The sequence below is a fragment of the Phocoena phocoena genome, chromosome 5 (assembly GCF_963924675.1).
Source record: "Phocoena phocoena chromosome 5, mPhoPho1.1, whole genome shotgun sequence".
Lineage (NCBI taxonomy): Eukaryota > Metazoa > Chordata > Mammalia > Artiodactyla > Phocoenidae > Phocoena > Phocoena phocoena.
The window spans coordinates 30,061,809-30,084,188 of record NC_089223.1 but is presented as its reverse complement, the minus strand read 5'-3'; the positions used below and the strand labels follow the sequence as shown (position 1 = coordinate 30,084,188).

General features: G+C 36.0%; 1 protein-coding gene across 4 annotated transcripts in view; it reads left to right on the top strand.

Moving 5' to 3' along the window:
• The window catches only part of LRBA (LPS responsive beige-like anchor protein), a 748,187-nt gene that overhangs the window by 97,685 nt on the left and 628,122 nt on the right, over window positions 1–22,380 (top strand). For all 4 annotated transcript variants that reach the window (XM_065877627.1, XM_065877625.1, XM_065877628.1 and 1 more), the window contains exons 5-8: window positions 5,805–5,926; window positions 6,014–6,140; window positions 6,843–6,962; window positions 8,770–8,916. In XM_065877627.1, coding sequence (XP_065733699.1) covers window positions 5,805–5,926; window positions 6,014–6,140; window positions 6,843–6,962; window positions 8,770–8,916 — 516 coding nt within the window. The remainder of the gene's footprint in view (window positions 1–5,804; window positions 5,927–6,013; window positions 6,141–6,842; window positions 6,963–8,769; window positions 8,917–22,380) is intronic.

Sequence of the window (22,380 nt, the reverse complement as noted above, 5' to 3'; positions counted from 1 at the left end):
TCTGGAGCTCCTTTGAGCAGCACTCTTAATCCCCTCTCCTCGCGCACCAGGAAACAGAGAGGGAAGAAAAAGTCTCTTGCCTCTTCGGCAGGTACAGACTTTCCCCCGGTCTCCCTCCCGGCTAGCCATGGTGCACTAACCCCCTGCAGGCTGTGTTCACGCCGCCAACCCCAGTCCTCTCCTGAGATTATTTTTGTGTATGGTGTTAGGGAGTGTTATAATTTCATTCTTTTACATGTAGCTGTCCAGTTTTCCCACCACTTATTGAAGAGGCTGTCTTTTATCCATTGTATAACCTTGCCTCCTTTGTCATAGATTAGTTGACCATAGGTGCATGGGTTTATCTCTGGGCTTTCTATTTTGTTCCTTTGATCTATGTTTCTGTTTTTGTGCCAGTACCATACTCTCTTGATTACTGTAGCTTTGTAGTATAGTGTGAAGTTCGGGAGTCTGATTCCTCCTGCTCTGTTTTTTATCCTCAAGACTGCTTTGGCTATTTGGTGTCCTTTGTGTCTCCAAACACATTTTAAGATTTTTTGTTCTAGTTCTGTAAAAAATTCCATAGGTAATTTGATAGGGATTGCATTGAATCTGTAGATTGTTTTGGGTAGTATAGTCATTTTCACAATATTGATTCTTCCAATTCAAGAACATGGTATATCTCTCCATCTGTTGGTAACATCTTTAATTTCTTTCATCAGTGTCCTATAGTTTTCTGCATACAGGTCTTTTGTCTCCCTAGGTAGGTTTATTCCTAGGTATTTTATTCTTTTTGTTGCAGTGGTAAATGGGAGTGCTTCCTTAATTTCTCTTTCAGGTTTTTCATCATTAGTGTATCGGAATGCAAGAGATTTCTGTGCAGTAATTTTGTGTCCTGCAACTTTACCAAATTCATTGATTAGCTCTAGTAGTTTTCTGGTGGCATCTTTAGGATTCTCTATGTATAGTATCATGTCATCTGCAAACAGTGACAGTTTTACCTCTTCTTTTCCAATTTGTATTCCTTTTATTTCTTTTTCTTCTCTGATTGCTGTGGCTAGGAGTTCCAAAACTATGTTGAATAAGAGTGGTGAGAGTGAACATCCTTGTCTTGTTCCTGATGTTAGAGGAAATGCTTTCACTTTTTCACCATTGAGAATAATGCTTGCTGTGGGTTTGTTGTATATGGCCTTTAATATGTGGAGGTAGGTTCCCTCTATGCCCACTTTCTGGAGGGTTTTTATCATTAATGGGTGTTGAATTTTGTCAAAAGCTTTTTCTGCATCTATTGCGATCATCATATGGTTTTTATTCTTCAGTTTGTTAGTATGGTGTATCACATTGATTCATTTGAATATACTGAAGAATCCTTGCATTCTTGGGATAAACCCCACTTGATCATGGTGTATGATCCTTTTAATGTGCTGTTGGATTCTGTTTGCTAGTATTTTGTTGAGGATTTTTGCATGTATGTTCATTAGTGATATTGGTCTGTAGTTTTCTACGTGACATCTTTGTCTGGTTTTGTTATCAGGGTGATGGTGGCCTTGAAGAATGAGTTTGTGAGTGTTCTTCCCTTTGCTGTATTCTGGAAGAACTTGAGAAGGGTAGGTGTTAGCTCTTCTCTAAATGTTTGATAGAATTCACCTGTGAAGCCATCTGGTCCAGGACTTTTGTTTGTTGGAAGATTTTTAGTCACAGTTTCAATTTCATTACTTGTGATTGGTCTGTTCATATTTTCTGTTTCTTCCTGGTTCAGTCTTGGAAGGTTATACCTTTCTAAGAATTTGTCCATTTCTTCCGGGTTGTCCATTTTATTGGCATAGAGTTGCTTGCAGTAGTCTCTTAGGATGCTTTGTATTTCTGTGGTGTTTATTGTAACTTGTCCCTTTTCAGTTCTAATTTTATTGATTTGAGTGTTTTCCCTCTTTTTCTTGATGAGTCTGCCTGATGGTTTATTAATTTTATCTTCTCAAAGAACCATCTTTTAGTTTTATTGATCTTTGTTATTGTTTTCTTTGTTTCTATTTCATTTATTTCTGCTCTGATCTTTATAATTTCTTTCCTTCTGCTAACTTTTGGTTTTGTTTGTTCTTTCTCTAGTTCCTTTAGGGTTAAGGTTAGATTGTTTATTTGATATTCTTCTTGTTTCTTGAGGTAGGCTTGTATAGCTATAAACTTCCCTCTTAGAACTGCTTTTGCTGCATCCCACAGGTTTTGGATTGTCATGTTTTCATTGTCATTTGTCTCTAGGTATTTTTTGATTTCCTATTTGATTTCTTCAGTGATCTCTTGTTTATTTTGTAATGTATTGTTTAGTCTCCATGTGTTTATGTTTTCTATGTAATTTCCCCTGTAATCGATTTCTAATCTCATAGCACTGTGGTCAGAAAAGATGCTTGATATGATTTCAGTTTTCTTAAATTTATTGAGGCTTTATTTGTGACCCAGGATGTGATCTATCTTGGAGAATGTTCTGTGCGCACTTGAGAAGAAAGTGTAATCTGCTGTTTTTGGATGGAATGTCCTATAAATACCAATTAAATCTATCTGGTCTATTGTGTCATTTATAGCTTCTGTTTCCTTATTTATTTCCATTTTGGATGATCTGTCCATTGGTGTAAGTGAGGTGTTAAACTCCCCCACTATTATTGTGTTAGTGTCAATTTCTTCTTTTATAGCTGTTAGCAGTTGCCTTGTATATTGAGGTGCACCTTTGTTGGGTGCATATATATTTATAATTGTTATTTCTTCTTTTTGGATTGATCCCTTGGTCATTATGTAGTGCCCTTCCTTGTCTCTTGTAATATTCTTTATCTTAATATCTATTTTATCTGATATGAGTATTGCTACTCCAGCTTTCTTTTGATTTCCATTTGCATGGAATATCTTTTTTCATCCCCTTGCTTTCAGTCTGTGTGTGTCCCTAGGTCTGAAATGGGTCTCTTGTAGACAGTATGTATATATATAGGTGTTGTTTTTGTATCCATTCAGCAAGCCTGTGTCTTTTGCTTGGAGCAGTTAATCCATTCATATTTAAAGTAATTATCGATATGTATGTTCCTATGACCATTTTCTTAATTGTTTTGGGTTTTTATTTTTTTTTTGCGGTATGCGGGCCTTTCACTGTTGTGGTCTCTCCTGTTGTGGAGCACAGGCTCCGGACGTGCAGGCTCAGCGGCCATGGCTCACAAGCCCATCCACTCCACAGCATGTGGGATCTTCCCACACCGGGACACAAACCCATGTCCCCTGCATCGGTAGGCAGACTCTCAACCACTGCGCCACCATGGAAGCCCCTGGGTTTGTTTTGGTAGGTCCTTTTCTTCTCTTGTGTTTCCCACTTAGAGAAGTTCCTTTAGCATTTGTTCTAGAGCTGGTTTGGTGGTGCTGAATTCTCTTAGCTTTCGCTTGTCTGTAAAGCTTTTGATTTTTCATCGAATCTGATTGAGATTCTTGCCGGGTAGAGTAATCTTGGTTGTAGGTTCTTCCCTTTCACCACTTTATCATGCCACTCCCTTCTGGCTTGTAGAGTTTCTGCTGAGAAATCAGCTGTTAGTCTTATGGGAGTTCCCTTGTATGTTATTTGTCATTTTTCCCTTGCTGCTTTCAATAAATTTTCTTTGTCTTTAATTTTTGCCAGTTTGATTACTATGTGTCTTGGCGTGTTTCTCCTTGGGTTTATCTTATGTGGGACTTGCTGCACTTCCTGGACTAGGGTGGCTCTTTTGTTTCCCATGTTAGGGAAGTTTTCGACTATAATCTGTTCAAATATTTTCTCTTGTTCTTTCTCTCTCTCTTCTCCTTCTGAGACCCCTATAATGCGAATGTTGTTGTGTTTAATGTTGTCCCAGAGGTCTCTCAGGCTGTCTTTATTTCTTTTCATTCTTTTTTGTTTAATCTGTTCCGCAGCAGTGAATTCCACCATTCTGTCTTCCAGGTCATTTATCCGTTCTTCTGCCTCAGTTATTCTGCTATTGATTCCTTTTAGTGTAGTTGTCATTTCAGTTATTGTATTGTTCATCTCTGTTTGTTTGTTCTTTAATTCTTCTAGGTCTTTGTTAAACATTTCTTGCATCTTCTCGATCTTTGCCTCCATTCTTTTTCCAAGGTCCTGGATCATCTTCTCTATCATTATTCTGAATTCTTTTTCTGGAAAGTTCTCTATCTCCACTTCATTTAGTAGTTTTTCTGGTTTTATCTTGTTCCTTAATCTGTTACATTGTCCTCTGCCTTTTCATCTTGTCTATGTTTCTGTGAATGTGGTTTTTGTTCCACAGGCTGCAGGATTGTAGTTCTTCTTGCTTCTGCTGTCTGCCCTCTCAAGAATTCTTTATATATTCTTCTAGATATAAGTTTCTTATCAGATAAATAACTTGCAAATATTTTCTCTCATTCTTTTGGCTTGTCTTTTCACTTTCTTGAGGGTATCCTTTAAAGCACAAAAGTTTTTAATTTTAATGAAGTCCAATTCATATATCTTTTCTTTCATTGCCTAATTAAGAAGGATTTTTCTAACTCAGTGTCATGTAGATTTAACCGTATTTTTTCTTATAAGAGTTTTATGTTTTTAGCTCTCATATTTAGGTCTATCTATGATCGATTAGGGGTTAATTTTTTGTGTGACACGTAAGGAAGTGGTCTGCTTCATACCTTTGCTTGTAATTATTAGTTTTCTCAGCAAATTTGTTGAAAACACTATTCTTTCCTCATTGAACTGCCTTGACACTCTTGTTGAAAATCAGGATCACAAATATAAGGGTTTATTTCTGGGCTCTCTGTTCTATTTCATTGATCTTTATCTTTATGTCAATATGGTAAAATCTTCATTACTGTATCTTTGTGTTGTATTTTTAAAATTTGGTAGTATGGGTCTTCCAACTTTGTTCTTCTTTTTCAAGTTTGTTTTGGAGATTTGGGGGCCCTTGCAGCATGTAATACGATGTTTTAAATAAAAGTTTAAGCCAAGTGGTAAAATCATTTATATAGTGACTTGAATAAAAGTTTAAAATATTATGAAAAAAATGTTATGAACGAATCCTCTTCAGCTATATATTTGCTGTTAAAAAAATTATATTCCAGGCTTTTTCCTTAACTTTTTTCTTTCCTTTTTTGTCCCTCTTTCTCTCTTCTGTTACCTTATGTAACATTTCAGCAACAAATTTCTAATTTGATATCACTGCCTACCTCTTTTTTTAAATTTTTAAAATTTAATTTTGGCTGCATTGGATCTTCATTGCTGTGGGCAGGCTTTCTCTAGCTGTGTGGAGTGGGGGTACTCTTCTTTGTGGTGCACGAGCCTCTCATTGCAGTGGCTTCTCTTGTGGAGCACAATCTCTAGACATATTGGCTCAATTGTTGTGCCTCATGGGCTCTAGAGCACAGTCTCAGTAGTTGTGGCACACGGGCTTGGCCGCTCTGCAGCATTTGGGATATTCCCAGATCAGGGCTTAAACCCGTGTCCCCTGCATTGGCAGGTGGATTCTTAACCACTGCACCACCAGGGAAGCCCACTGCCTAACTCTTTTAATAGGAATTTCTTTGGACATGTTTATTGTAAGAAATGAAGCACCTATGATTAGTGCATCAAGCAGGTCACTTGGAATGTTTCTATTGTTTAATTATATTATCATCATTACTATATATTTTGGAATATTTAGAAGTTATTAAAATCTTCTTTGAGATAAAGAGACTACTGCATATTTTAATCATGATGTAGAATAATATCTAGTAGGAATATATATAGCATTGTAAGGTCTCATTTTCATGATTTCAGTAACAAAATTTTTCATTGTGAGTCAGTAACTCAAAGCTTTTTCGTTTAGGCTATTGCATTACCTCCTATAGCCAAATGGCCATACCAGAATGGTTTTACATTTCATACCTGGCTTAGAATGGATCCTGTAAATAACATCAATGTGGATAAAGATAAACCATATTTGTATTGGTATGTATTTCTGTAATTTAGTGTTGTTACTTTACTTTGAAAATGAGAAGAATATTTGGAGATGAAATGAAAACTTATATTTTATAGTTTCAGAACCAGCAAAGGTCTTGGTTATTCTGCACACTTTGTTGGGGGATGTTTAATTATAACATCAGTAAAGTCAAAAGGAAAAGGCTTTCAACACTGTGTGAAATTTGATTTCAAGCCACAAAAGGTATGTGATCTTACTGAGTCATAGTTATGTTACCAAGCTATTCTAACCTTTAGAATGCTTTGCTTTAGTGTTATTGACATAATATGTGGTAAATCATAGCTCTGTGTTTATACTCTTTTAGAAAATGAAGTGTAAATCACTGGACAATTGTTAACCTCTCTGATTTGGATAATGAAAAGAGTGAATATTTAGTTATTTGTAGAGTTTAAAGGAAATACAGGGGGAAAATATCAGTGGCAATTATTTTAGTAGTAGTAGTAGTGTTAGTAGTAATATGTATTTTCTTTTGTACCTTAAAATTTAGAGATTAATAAACGGTTTATTAACAAAATATACATCTGTATATATGTAGATAGGTAAATAGACAGATAAAACAGATATGATAAAAATGTTGACAGTTGTGGAAACGAGATGGTGAGAGAGTTTGCTAAACTTTTTACTTTTGGAGGTATATTTAAACATTGTCATAATAAAAAGTTTGAAAAATAATTTCATGGGAAGCTGTTATTTGTTGAGAGTTCCCTTGAATCAATATGGTTCAAGAGGTAGAATATTGAATTTAATAAAGGTAGTCTTATTTTATTTTTAGTTTTAATTGTAATTTAGAATTTAATTTTTACTCGTTATTATCAATGAGGTTGAGTTATTGGAAAGATCATTATCGTTATCTTTTTTTTTTTTTTAACTGTTTTGCTTATTCAGTGGTATATGGTAACTATAGTGCACATTTATAACCGGTGGAAGAACAGTGAGCTTCGATGTTATGTGAATGGTGAGCTTGCTTCCTATGGAGAGATAACATGGTTTGTCAACACCAGTGATGTAAGTAATTTGAGAAAGTTACAGTGAAATAAGAAAAATATATTTTACATTGAATATAAATTGTAGAATACCACAATGGTGGAGTTTTATAATCATAGTTTGGCTAGCATGTTAATATATTAAGAGAGTAGAGCTGTGCTAATATGGCACATATTACTCAGTCATTGTTACAAAATTATTTTGGAAAGGGTAGAGAAGATTCATAGGTAACAGTGGGTATATCTTGAAAGTATTTGTGTCATTGGTCCATTGATCAAATTAAACCTGAGAGCTCTACTACAGGCTTCTGATGATTTTTATGAATGAGTTAGATGATGCATGCTTATAAATTTTCCATAAAATTCATGTAGATAACTATTATGTTATAATATTTTCAAGATTCAAAAAGAGATTCATAGGTTAGATTTAATTTAAATGTTCTCCCCCCCACACCCCACTTACATTTTTAATAGAAACTTCGAAAAATACAGATCAGGAAAATGAATGCAAGCTTGCAACACTCATTTACCAATAACTCCTCCTTTCATGTTTTATCCTATAGATATTTACATATTTTGAAATGCTGACCTTAAGAGCCCAGGTTGTTATAAAAGATAGACTTAGGTTTGAATCCCTTACTGACTGTATGACCTTACTTAGTCTATTAGGCCAAAGTTTGCTCCACCTAAAAATGGGTGTAAAATAGTATGTATCTCAGAAGGTTGATTAAATGAGATACTGTTCACAAATTCATTAGCAGAGTGCCTTGTACAGAATAAGTGCTCAATAAATGTTAGCTCTTATTTTTTTAAATATAAAAAAGGGGTCAGATATGTATACTGCTTTTCAACCTGTTTTTTTCCTTACATTAATCCTTATTGAGTACTTATTGTATTCCAGGCATTGTAATAAATACCTTTATTTTCTGTAAGCCCCAACCTTGCAAGGTAAATACTGTTGTAATCTTCATTTTACCAGTGAAACTGAGCACAGAGAGGTTAAGTAATTTGCCAAAATCAGCAGCGTGGGAGGCAGTGATTTGATATAGGTGGTTTGTCTTCAGAACCCAAATATTAAAAATTTTTATATTATATTCCTTAATGTCAACACATACATAGTTTTCAACATCCTTCCTAACAGTTTCATGGTATAAAATGATACTTTTAAAGAGATATGGATACTTTTCTTCCTCCTTGTTGTATACATGAGTTTTTAAAATGGGGTCTTTGCAACCTGGATGTTATTAAGAGGAATTTTTTGTCTGAAGAAGAAAAACATACACCTGATTTTCTTGATTTACACATTCCTTTTGAGAGATTGCATCTACTCCATGACTTCACCCATTATTTGTATCTTGATGTCTACAAAAAGTTACAGTCTTAACTCCTCACCATGCAGAACCTTGTTGGCAATTGCTTCTTCATCCACATTAGTTCACAGAAAAGACGCATTCATTATATGTCCCACACTTAACTCATGATTTTCCTCATTGCTCCAAAGCCTGCTCTTCTGTCTGGTTCTTTGGCTGACCAAGTATGAACCTTCAGAGTCCATAATGATTTCTCTGGCTGTTTCCTATATCCACTTTGTCATCAGGTTTTGTTTATTGTACTTTGGAAAACTTGTCTTATCTCCTTTCTATGATGTCTTTCCTGATCTCTACACCAAATGGGAATGAATGAAGTGAAATGCTAAATGAATTATTTTAATCTATTCCGATTATATTTTAGAGTGGGCAAAATATTTATACCAGTATAGTTTGTTATTATTTCTGGAGGATATAATTTTTTGTTTTTTCTCTAATAAACTTTTCTGTTTTCTTTCACAGACCTTTGACAAGTGTTTCCTGGGCTCATCAGAAACAGCAGATGCTAATAGGGTATTCTGTGGTCAGATGACTGCAGTTTACCTTTTTAGTGAAGCTCTTAATGCAGCTCAGATTTTTGCTATTTATCAATTGGGCCTAGGATACAAGGTACTTTACTTGCTGTTCCCTGCTTAACCAGTGTTAGTTGAGCTTGATTTATAGGTGGGTGGTGCATGGGGCAGCTTACACCTTGGGTTACTAAACTGTATGTGAAAGTGACCAAAGGCACCATAGGGAAGTCACAGGAGTCCGTCCAAAGGGTCTTTGAAAGTTTTGTGGGAAGCATAGTATACTTGTCATATGTGGGGCACTGTGCAAAGTACTAGCTCAAGTTTCAACTTTAATTTATGCTGCATTTCTTTTGGTGATATCATATCCTTGCACAGCTAAGTTTTTAATGCTTGCTGTGATAAAGAGCAAGTACCATGTGAAAATCAGTGTGGAACAGGAAATGAGGATGAGCTATGAAATCTGATTCCAAAATTTGAGAATTTGTGCAGTACCCAAGACGCATATACATCCCATTAATAAATAATTTTGCTAATATAATAATGAAGGAAACATTTTTTTCAATTTGTGCATTAAGTTTTTCAAATGGCTAATAAATTGTTAAAATATAAAGTAGTTGGGTCAAACTAATAAACAGAAATGTTATTTTAGTCTGGAACACCATAAAAAATTACTGTGAAGCTAAGAGTGTCATGAATCAAGGAAGTTTGGGAACCTTTAGGTTAAGCCATTGTTAATCTAGTTTGGTTTCAGGGAGTGATTTGTCTGTTATGTTCCTTTGAAAACAAAATCAACTTACGTTAATTTACATACTGTTGGAGTCAATAAAGTATACATATTTTAATTAGTTTTGACAAAAGTATAATGCAGCAATCAAGACATAGAACATTTCTGTCACAGCAAAAGGTACCTCTCTGCTCTTTCCTAGTCAGTCCCTTGTGCTTCTCTAACCCCACCCCGTTTCTGTTGACGGGCAACTACTGATCTGTTTCTGTCACTATCAAATAGATTTGTTTTTAATAAGGTTTTATGTAAATAGAATCATGCAATGTGTGCTCCTTGGAGTTCGGTTTCTTAGCATGTTTTAAGATTCATCTATGTTGTTTTGTATTACTAGTTCCCTCTTATTTATTGCTAAGTAGTGTTCCTTTGTATGAGTATATCACAACTTTTTAACCCATTCATCTCTTGATGAATATTTGGGTTGTTTCCAGATTTTGGCTATTATGAACAAGCTGCTATGAATATTGCTGTACAATTCTTTGTGTATTTCATAAATATGTAAGAGTGGAATTGTTAACTGGTATGGCAGCTGAAACTGCCAAGCTCTTTTCCAAGGTAGTTGCACGATTTTTCATTTCTACAAGCAATGTATGAGCTTTCTACTTACTTCACATCCTGTTAACACCTGGTATGGCTGGTCTTTTTAATATTAGACATTTGAGTGAGTCCCTAGCAGTTTCTCGTTCTGGTTTTTTTTTTTTTTTTTTTTTTTTGCGGTACGCAGGCCTCTCACTGTTGTGGCCTCTCCCGTTGCGGAGCACAGGTTCTGGATGCGCAGGCTCAGCGGCCATAGCTCACAGGCCCAGCCGCTCCATGGCATGTGGGATCTTCCCGGACCGGGGCACGAACCCGTGTCCCCTGCATCGGCATGCGGACTCTCAACCACTGCACCTCCAGGGAAGCCTCTAGATGTATTTTAGAACGAGCTTATCGCTTTCCACAAAAAAGTCTACTGGGGGTTTTATTTGGTAGTGTATTAAGGTATAGATCAGTTAGAGGATAATTGACATCTCACTAATACTGGATTATCCAATCTGTGACCATGATATCTTTATTTACTTAGGTCTTTATTAATATCTCCCAGCAGTGTTTTTTGGTTTTCATTGTACAGGTCATGCATATATTTTGTTAAATGTATTTTTAAATATTTCATGTTTTTTAGGTAATATCTTAAGTTGCATTTTTAAAAAAGTTAATTTCTAATCATTTGTTTGTAGTGTATAGAAATGTAGTTGAGTTTTATTGACTTTTTAACAAGACCTTGCTGAACTTGCTTATTAGTTTTACTAGTTTTTTGTTGTTGCTGTTTTAGTATTTTCTACATACATGTTCATGTAGACTGTAAGCTTTACTTCTTCATATCCAATCTGTATGCCTTTTCTCTTTTTTCCCTTATTGTACTAAATAGGACCTCCAGGATAAATAGTTAAAATATAAATGACAAGAGTAGACATTTTTGCCTTGTTCCTGATTTCGGAGGGAAAGCATTCATACATATTTTATAGATGCTTTTTCAAGTTGAGAAATTTCTTTTCTATTTCTAGTTTTCTGAGAGATTTTATTAGAAGGATACTGAATTTTGTAAAATGAGTCTTGCTTTTTTATTGAGTCAGTCAATCTCTGCCTTTCATTGGAATGTTCACATAATTTACATCCAGTGTATGAATAAGTATAGATATTGTGGGACTTAAATCTACTGTCTTGCTATTTGTTTTCTGTTGTCTGTTCTTTGATTCTTTCCTCTTTCTCTGCTTTGATTTAGATTGCCTATTATTTAGTATTCCACTTATTTCTACTATTGGTTTATTAGTTTTTTTTTTAAACTTTAACTTATCATAGTCTACCAGTAAATGACATTGTGCAGTGTAAGACCCTTCCAACATAATCCTGCAATTCCCCTTCCTGTCCTTGGTTTTGTTATTTTTGTAGATTTTACTTCTTCATATATTATGGTCCTTTTGATACATTTTTATTATTTTTGATTCATTCATTTATATTTTAAAAAAATTTAAAGTGAGAAAGATCATATACTTTGTATTTATCTATGTATTCACCATTTCTAGGATACATCTTTGTGTAGATTCATGTTTCTGTCTCATATCATTTTCCTTCCATTTGAATTGTTTTATTATTTCTTATAATGGAGATTTACTGTCAGTGGCTTTTCTGAGCTTTCATTTGTCTGAAAAAGCTTTTGTTCTTCTTTCAGCTTTGAAAAATAGTTTTACTGATTATAAAATTTGAAGGTGACAGTTTTCTTTTTTGAGCTTTTTCAAGATATTCTTTGTTTAACTGACTTGCCGTTTCTAACAAGAAGTGTGTGGTCTTCCTCTATATGTAATATGTCTTTCTTTTCACTTGCTGGTTTTAAGATTTACTCTTGTCACTGATTTTTAGAAAATGAATATAGTATATGTTGGTATGGGTTTGTGTGTGTGTGTGTGTGTGTGTGTGTGTGTATGTATGTGTGTATGTGTGTGCATATTTAGCCTACTTTAGATTATTTGAACTGCTCAGTTCTGTGGGTTTATGATTTTGGTGAAATATGAAACTTTTTGCTATTATTTCTTTAATATATTTTCTGTTTTTTATCTTCTTCTAGAATTCATATTACATTTATTTTAGACGTTAGATACAAGCAAACAGAGCATTGAGATGCTATTTTTTGCCTGAATTATAAGAAATGTTCTGCTTTGGATTGTTTTCATGGTATTATCTTTATGTTCACTAATCCTTCTTTATCAAATGCCTTATTGCCATTAATTCTATCAAACGAATTATTCATTTCAAGTATTTTGTGTCCTGATAAGTTTTGATAATTATCATTATCTATTTTTCTCCTTTCAACATTGTCTTAAAAAAAATACCTGACCATAGTTGTGACTATTCTAATGTCTTTTTCTTCTAATTTCATCATCTATATTTCTGGGTTTATTTTTATTTACTGATAGTCTGCTGGTTGTTTCAGACTTTGTGGTTTGTTTAGTAATTTTGGATTAAATACTGGACATTATGATTTTTACCACGTAAATGTCTGGATTTTCTTGCTTTTTTTTTTTTAAAGATCGTTGGGCTTTGTTCTGCTAGTCAGTAGATTACTTTCAGTTAAGTTTATTTTTTTGAAGTTTGTTTTATTTCACCATTTATTTTTAATTTTATTTTTTTAACATCTTTATTAGAGTATAATTGCTTTACAATGGTGTGTTAGTTTCTGCTTTATAACAAAGTGAATCAGCTCTACATATACCCCCATATCTCCTCCCTCTTGTGTCTCCCTCCCACCCTCCCTATCCCACCCCTTTAGGTGGTCACAAAGCACTGAGCTGATCTCCCTGTGCTATGCGGCTGCTTCCCACTAGGTATCTATTTTACATTTGGTAGTGTATATATGTCCATGCCACTCTCTCACTTCGTCCCAGCTTACCCTTCCCCCTCCCTGTGTTCTGAAGTCCATTCTCTACGTCTGCGTCTTTGTTCCTGTCCTGTCCTTAGGTTCTTCAGAACCATTGTTTTTTTTTTTAGATTCCATATATATGTGTTACCATACGGTATTTGTTTATCTCTTTCTGACTTACTTCACTCTGAATGACAGACTCTGGGTCCATTCACCTCACTACAAATAACTCAATTTCGTTTCTTTCTTTTTTTTTTATATAGCTTTTCATAAATCTATTTCACCATACAATGGTTTTTAACATATTGTAAATATGTTTTCATTTTTAACATCTTTATTGGAGTATAATTGCTTTACAGTGCTGTGTTAGTTTCTGCTTTATAACAAAGTGAATCAGCTATACATATACATATATACCCGTATCTCCTCCCTCGTGCGTCTCCCTCCCACCCTCCCTATCCTGCCCCTCTAGGTGGTCACAAAGCACTGAGCTGATCTCCCTGTGCTATGCGGCTGATCCCCACTAGCTATCTATTTTACATTTGGTAGTATTTATAAGTCCATGCCACTCTCTCACTTTGTCCCAGTTTACCCTTCCCCCCCATATCCTCAAGTCAGTTCTCTATGTCTGTGTCTTTATTCCTGTCCTGGCCCTAGGTTCTGCAGAATCATGTTTGTTTTTTTTTTTTTTTAGATTCCATATATATGTGTTAGCATACGGTATTTGTTTTTCTATTTCTGACTTACGTCACTCTGTATGACAGACTCTAGGTCCATCCACCTCGCTACAAATGACCCAATTTCGTTCCTTTTCATGGCTGAGTAATATTTCATTGTATATATGTGCCACATCTTCTTTATCCATTCCCCTGTCGATGGACACTTAGGTTGCTTCCATGTCCTGGCTATTGTCAATACAGCTGCAGTGGACATTGTGCTACATGACTCTTTTTGAATTATGGTTTTCTCAGGGTATATGCCCAGTAGTGGGATTGCTGGGTCATATGGTAGTTCTATTTTTAGTTTTTTCAGGAACCTCCATACTGTCCTCCATAGTGGCTGTATCAATTTACATTCCCACCAGCAGTGCAAGAGGGTCCCCTTTTCTCCGCAACCTCTGCAACATTTATTGTTTGTAGATTTTTGGAAGATGGCCATTCTGACCGGTGTGAGGTGATATCTCATTGTAGTTTTGATTTGCATTTCTCTAATGATTAGTGATGTTGAGCATCCTTTCATGTGTTTGTTGGCAATCTGTATATCTTCTTTGGAGAAACATCTATTTAGGTCTTCTGCCCATTTTTGGATTGGGTTGTTTGTTTTCTTGATATTGAGCTGCATGAGCTGCTTGTATATTTTGGAGATTAATCCTTTGTCATTTGCTTCATTTGCAAATATTTTCTCCCATCCTGAGGGTTGTCTTTTCATCTTGTTTATGGTTTCCTTTGCTGTGCAAAAGCTTTGAAGTTTCATTAGGTCCCATTTGTTTATTTTTGTTTTTATTTCCATTTCTCTAGGAGGTAGGTCAAAAAGGATCTTGCTGTGATTTATGTCATAGAGTGTTCTGCCTGTGTTTTCCTGTAAGAGATATATAGTCTCTGGACTTACATTTAGTTTTAATCCATTTGAGTTTATTTTTGTGTGTGGTGTTAGGGAATGTTCTACTTTCATTCTTCTACCTATAGCTGTCCAGTTTTCCCAGCACCACTTATTGAAGAGGTGTCTTTTCTCCATGGTATATTCTTGCCTCCTTTATCAAAAGTAAGGTGACCATATGTGCGTGGGTTTATCTCTGGGATTATTATCCTGTTCCATTGATCTATATTTCTGTTTTTGTGCCAGTACCATACTGTCTTGATTACTGTAGCTTTGTAGTATAGTCTGTAGTCAGGGGGACTGTTTCCTCCAACTCTGTTTTTCTTTCTCAAGAATGCTTTGGCTATTTGGTGTCTTTTCTGCTTCCATACAAATTGTGAAATTTTTTGTTCTAGTTCTGTGAAAAATGCCACTGGTAGTTTTATAGGGAGGGAGTGCATTGAATCTGTAGTTTGCTTTGGGTATTTTAGTCATTTTCACAATGTTGATTCTTCCAATCCAAGAACATGGTATATGTCTCCATCTGTTTGTATCATCTTTAATTTCTCTTATAGTGTCTTATAGTTTTCTGGATACATGTCTTTTGCCTCCTTAGGTAGGTTTATTCCTAGGTAGTTTATTCTTTTTGTTGCAGTGGTAAATGGGAGTGTTTACTTAATTTCTGTTTCAGATTTTTCATCATTAGTGTATAAGAATGCAAGAGGTATCTGTGCATTAATTTTGTATCCTGCTACTCTACCAAATTCATTGATTAGCTCTAGTAGTTTCCTGGTAGCATCTTTAGGATTCTCTGTGTATAGTACCATGTCATCTGCAAATAGTGACAGTTTTACTTCTTTTATGATTTGGATTCCTTTTATTTTATTTTCTTCTCTGATTGCTGTGGCTAGAACTTCCAAAACTGTGTTGAATGTTAGTGGTGAGAGTGGACAGCCTTGTGTTGTTCCTGATGTTAGAGGAAATGGTTTCAGTTTTTCACCATTGAGGACGATGTTGGCTGTGGGTTTGTCATATATGGCCTTTATTATATTGAGGTAAGTTCCCCCTATGCCTACTTTCTGGAGGGTTTTTATCATAAATGGGTGTTGAATTTTGTCAAAAACTTCTTTGCATCTATTGAGATCATCATATGGTTTTTCTTCTTCAGTTTGTTAATATGGTTTATCACATTGATTTATTTGCGTATATTGAAGAATCCTAGCATTCCTGGGGTACACCCCACTTGATCATGGTGTATGATCCTTTTAATATGCTGTTGGATTCTGTTTGCTAGTATGTTGTTGAGGATTTTCGCATCTATGTTCATCAGTGATATTGGTCTATAGTTTTCTTTTATTGTGACATCTTTGTGTGGTTCTGGTATCAGGGTTATAGTGGCCTCATAGAATGAGTTTGGAAGTGTTCTTCCCAATGCTATATTTTGGAAGAGTTTGAGAAGGATAGGTGTTAGCTCTTTTAATGTTTGATAGAATTTGCCTGTGAAGCCATCTGGTCCTGGGCTTTTGTTTGTTGAAAGATTTTTAATCACAGTCTCAATTTCAGTGCTTGTGATTGGTCTGTGTATATTTTCTCTTCCTTCCTGGTAGAGTCTGGGAAGGTTGTGCTTTTCTAAGAATTTGTCCATTTTATTGGCATATAGTTGCTTGTAGTAATCTCTCGTGATCCTTTGTATTTCTGCAGTGTCAGTTTTTACTTCTCCTTTTTCATTTCTCATTCTATTGATTTGAGTCTTCCTTTTTTTTTTTTTGATGAGTCTGGCTAATGGTTTATCAATTTTGTTTATCTTCTCAAAGAACCAGCTTTTAGTTTTATTGATCTTTGCTGTTGTTTCCTTCATTTCTTTTTCATTTATTTCTGATCTGTCCCTTATGATTTCTTTCCTTCTGCTAACTTTTGGGGTTTTTTTGTTCTTTTTTCTCTAATTGCTGTAGGTGTAAGCTTAGGTTGTTTTTTTCAGATGTTTGTTGTTTCTTGAGGTAGGATTTTATTGCTATAAACTTCGATCTTAGAACTGCTTTTGCTGCATCCCTTAGGTTTTGGGTTGTCGTGTTTTCATTGTCATTCTAGGTATTTTTTGTCATTCTAGGTATTTTTCATTGTCACTCTAGGTATTTTTTGATTTCCTCTTTGATTTCTTCCGTGATCTCTTGGTTATTAAGTAGTGTATTGTTTAGCCTCCATGTGTTTGTATTTTTTACAGATTTTTTCCTGTAAGTGATATCTAGTCTCATAGCATTGTGGTCAGAAAAGATACTTGATATGATTTCAATTTTCTTAAATTTACGAACTCTTGATTTGTGACCCAAGACATGGTATATCCTGGAGAATGTTCCATGAGCACTTTAGAAGAAAGTGTATTCTGTTGTTTTTGGATGGAATGTCCTATAAATATCAATTAAGTCCATGTTGTTTAATGTAGCATTTAAAGCTTGTGTTTCCTTATTTATTTTCATTTTGGATGATCTGTCCTTTGGTGAAAATGGGGTGTTAAAGTCTGTTACTATTATTGTGTTACTGTTGATTTCCCCTTTTATGGCTGTTAGCATTTGCCTTATGTATTGAGGTGCTCCTGTGTTGGGTGCATTAATATTTACAAGTGTTATGTATTCTTCTTGCATTGATCCCTTGATCATTATGTAGTGTCCTTCTCTGTCTCTTCTAATCGTGTTTATTTAAACATCTATTTTGCCTGATATGAGAATTGCTACTCCAGCTTTCTTTTGATTTCCATTGCATGGAATATCTTTTTCCATCCCCTTACTTTCAGTTTGTATGTGTCTGTAGGTCTGAAGTGCATCTCTTGTAGACAGTATCTATACGGGTCTTGTTTTTGTATCTATTCAGCCAGTCTGTGTCTTTTGGTTGGAGCATTTAGTCCATTTGCATTTAAGGTAATTATTGATATGTATGTTCCTATTACCATTTTCTTAATTGTTTTGGGTTTGTTATTGTAGGTCTTTTCCTTCTCTTGTTTTCCTCCCTAGGGAAGTTCCTTTAGCATTTGTTGTAAAGCTGGTTTGGTGGTGCTAAAGTCTCTTAGATTTTGCTTGTTTGTAAGAGTTTTAATTTCTCTGTGAAATCTGAATTAGATGCTTGCTAGGTAGAGTAATTTTGGTTGTGGGTTTTTCCCATTCATCACTTTAAATATGTCCTGCCAACACCCTTCCTGCTTGCAGAGTTTCTGCTAAGAAATCAAATGGTAACATTATGGGGATTCCCTTGTATGTTACTTGTTGCTTTCCTTTGCTGCTTTTAATATTTATTCTTTGTATTTAATTTTTGATAGCTTGATTAATAGGTGTCTTGGCATGTTTTTCCTTGGATTTATCCTGTATGGGACTCTGTGCTTCCTGTACTTGATTGACTATTTCCTTTCCCGTATTAGGGAAGTTTTCAACTATAATCTCTTCAAATATTTTCTCAGTACCGTTCTTTTTCTCCTCTTCTTCTGGGACCACTGTAATTTGACTATTGATGTGTTCAGTATTGTCCCAGAGTTCTCTGAGACTGTCCTCAATTCTTTTCATTATTACTTCTTATTCTGCTGTGTGGTAGTTATTTCCACTATTTTATCTTCCAGATCACTTATCCGTTCTTCTGCCTCAGTTATTCTGCTATTGATTTCTTTTAGAGAATTTAAAATTTCATTTATTATGTTGTTCTTCACTGTTTGTTTGTTCTTTAGTTCTTGTATCTACTTGTTAAACATTTCTTGTATTTTCTCCATTCTGTTTTGAAGATTTTCCATTTTGTTTACTATCATTACTCTGAATTCTTTTCAGGTAGACTGCCTGTTTTCTCTTCATTTGTTTGGTCTGGTGGGCTTTTACTTTGCTCCTTCATCTGCTGTGTATTTCTCTGTCTTCTGTTTTGATTAACTTAGTGTGTTTGGGGTCTCCTTTTCGCAGGCTGCATGTTCTTAGTTCCTGTTGTTTTTGGTGTCTTCTGCCAGTGGGTAAGGTTGGTTCAGTGGGTTGTGTAGGCTTCCTGGTGGATGGGACTCGTGCCTGTGTTTTGGTGGGTGAAGCTGGATATTGTCTTTCTGGTGGGCAGGACCGTGTCCAGTGGTGTGTTTTGGGGTGTTTGTGACCTTATTATGATTTTAGGCAGCCTGTCTGCTAATGGGTGGGGTTGTGTTCCTGTCTTGCTAGTTGTTTGGCATGGGGTGTCCAGCCTTGTAGCTTGCTGGTTGTTGAGTGGAGTTGGGTCTTAGTGTTGAGATGGAGATCTCTGGGAGAGCTTTTGCCATTTGATATTACGTGTAGCTGGGAGGTCTCTGGTGTTCTAATGTCCTGAACTCAGCTCTCCCACCTAAGGGGCTCAGGCCTGACACCCGGGCAGAGCACCAAGACCCTGTCAGGCACACAGCTTAAAAGAAAAGGGTAGAAAAAAAAGGAAAGAAAGAAAGAATGAAGAAGTAAATAAACCAATACATTAAAGTTGTTAAGATAAATAATATTTATCTTAATAAATATTATTAAAAATAAAAAAGTAATAAAAGAAAGAAAGAAGAGAGCCACCAAAGCAATAAACAAATCCACCAATGATAACAAGTGCTAAAAACTATACTAAAAAAAGAAAAAGCCAACAAAACAAACAAAAAACGGAAAGACAGAACCCTAGTACAAATGGTAAAAGGAAAGCTCTGCAGACAAAATTAGACAAAGACGCATGTGCACACACACTCACAAAAGGAAAAAAAGGAAAAAGAAATATATATTAAAAAAAAAGGAAGAGAGCCACCAAATCAATAAACAAATCTACCAATGATAATATGCTGTAAATACTAAACTTAGATAAACATAAAACCAGAAATAAATTAGATGCAGAAAGCAAACCTGAAATCTACAGTTGCTTCCAAAGTCCACCACCTCAATTTTGGGATGATTCGTTGTCTCTTCAGGTATTCCACAGATGTAGGGTACATCAAGTTGATTGTGGAGATTTAATCTGCTGCTCCTGAGGTTGCATGGAGAGATTTCCCTTTCTCTTCTTTGTTCACACAGCTCCTGGGTTTCAGCTTTGGATTTGGTCCCGCCTCTGCGTGTAGGTCGCCTGCAGGCATCTGTTCTTCGCTCAGACAGGACGGGGTTAAAGGACCAGCTGATTAGGGGCCTCTGGCTCACTCAGGCCTGGGAGAGGGAGGGGTAGGGAATGCGGGGAAGCCTGTGGTGGCAGAGGCCAGTGTGATGTTGCACCAGCCTGAGGCCTGCTGTATGTTCTCCCCTGGCAAGTTGTCCCTGGATCCCGGGACCCTGGCAGTGGGGGGCTGCACAGGCTTCTGGGATGGGAGATGTGGATAGTGACCTGTGCTTGCACGTAGGCTTCTTTGTGGCTGCAGCAGCAGCCTTAGCGTCTCATGCTTGTCTCTGGTGTCTGCGCTGATAGATGCAGCTTGCGCCTGTCCATGGAGCTTGTTTAGGTGGTGCTCTGAATCCCCTCTCCTTGTGCACCCTGAAACAATGGTCTCTTGCCTCTTAGGCAGGTCCAGACTTTTACCGGACTCCCTCCTGGCTAGTTGTGGCTCACTAGCCCCTTCAGGCTGTGTTCACGCCGCCAGTCCTCTCCCTGGGATCTGACCTCCGAAGCCCAAGCCTCAGCTCCCAGCCCCCACCCACCCCAGTGGGTGAGCAGACAAGTCTTTCGGGCTGGTGAGTGCTGGTCAGCACCGATGCTCTTTGTGGGAATGTCTCCGCTTTGCCCTCTGCACCCCTGTTGCTGCGCTCTCCTCCACGGCTCTGAAGCTCCCCGCCTCTGCCACCCACAGTCTCCGCCCACAAAGGAGCTTCCTAGTGTGTGGAAACCTTTCCTCCTTCACAGCTCCCTCCCAGTGGTGCAGGTCCAGTCCCTATCCTTTTGTCTCGTTTTTGTTTTTTTTCTTTTGCCCTACTCAGGTACGTGGGGAAGTTCTTGCCTTTTGGGAAATCTGAGGTCTTCTGCCAGTGTTCATTAGGTGTTCTGTAGGAGTTGTTTCATGTGTAGATATATTTCTGATGTATTTGTGGGGAGGAAGGTGATCTCCACATCTTACTCCTCTGCCGTCTTGAAGGTCTGTGAAGTTTGTTTTACTTTTAAGCTTTGTTAATTGGTCCCAGAACAGCCTTTATTCTGAATGAGATTTTCAAAATAGAAGTTTTGTTGGGATATAATTCACATATCTTACCATTCACCCGTTTATTATGTATAATTCAGTGATTTTTATTGTATCCCAAGGTTGTGCAAACATTACCACTCTGTAATGTTAAAGTATGTTCATCCGCAAAAGAAATACTGTAGTTATCAGCAGTCCTTCCTGATTTTTCCTGCTTCCCAGTACTGTAATCTAATTCTATTTGTATAGATTTGTCTCTTCTGGACAATTCATGTAAAGGAAAATATACAGTATGAGATCTTCTGTGGTTGACATTTTTTCAGTTAGCATAATGTTTTCAGGGTCCACCCATGTTGTAGCACGCATTAATACTTCATTCCTTTTTATTACTAAATAATATTGTGTGGGTATATCACATTTTATCTATTCGTCAGTTGATGGTCATTGGGCTGTTTCCACCGTTTGGCTGTTTTGCACAATGCTGCTATGAACCCTTCTGTGCAAGGTTTTATGTGCACACATGTTTTTATTTCTCTTGGGTATATACCTAGAGTGGAATTGCTGATAATATGGTAACTCTACATTTAACTTTTTAAGAAATTTCTAGATTGCTTTCCAAAGTGGCCATATCATTTTATATTACCGCAACTGTATATGAGGATTTTGATGCCTTCATATTCTCTTGAACACCTGTTATTATCTGACTTTTTGATTATAGCCATTTTAGTGGGTGTGAAAGGGTATCTCATTGTGGTTTGGTTTTGATTTGCATCTCCCTCATGACTAATGATGTTGAATGTGTTTTTGTGTGCTTATGATAAGGCTATTTATGTCTTTTTTTGAGAAATGTTTATTCAGATCTTTGCCTGTTTAAAAACTGAGGTCCCTTTTTATTTGGTAAATTTTAAGAGGTTTTCAAAAAAAAACTTAATTGTGGTAACATACACATAAAACTTACCACTTTAACTATTTTTAAGTGTACAGTGAAGTAGTGTTAACTATTTTTACATTGTGCAACCTAGCTGTACAACTGTCTTCATTCTGCAAAACTGAAACTCTATACTTATTGAACAACAACTCTCCACTCCTCCTCTCCTCAGCCTCAGTTTTAATAGTTTTAAAAATATATCCTAGAAGCAAATCCATTATCAGGTATATGATTTGCAAATATTTTCTCCCATTCTGTGGCTTGTCTTCCCACTTGCCTGATGTTTTCCTTTGAAGCACACATTTCAGTTTGATGCAGTCCAGTTTGTCTACATTTTCTCTTATTATTTGTGCTTTGGTGTCATATCTAAAAAATTATTTCCTAATTCAAGTTCATGAAGATTTACTCCTGTGTTTTCTTATAAAAGTTTTATATTTTTAGCTCTTACATTTAAGTGTTTGATTCATTTTGAGTTAATTTTTGTATTTGGTGCAACGTTATTCCTTTGCATTTGGATTTTTAGTTGTCTCAGCATCATTTGCCGAAAAGAATATTCTCTCCTTATTGTATTTCTTGACAGCTTCACCAAAAATCAGTTGATCATAAATGTAAGTGTTTGTGGACTCTCGATTGTGTTTCATTGAACTATATGTCTGTTCTTAGTCTAGTAGCACAGTCTTGAATACTGTGGTTTTGTAATGCATTTTTTGAATTAGGAAGTATGAGTTCTCCAACTTTGTTCTTGTTCAAGATTGTTTTGGCTGTTGTTGG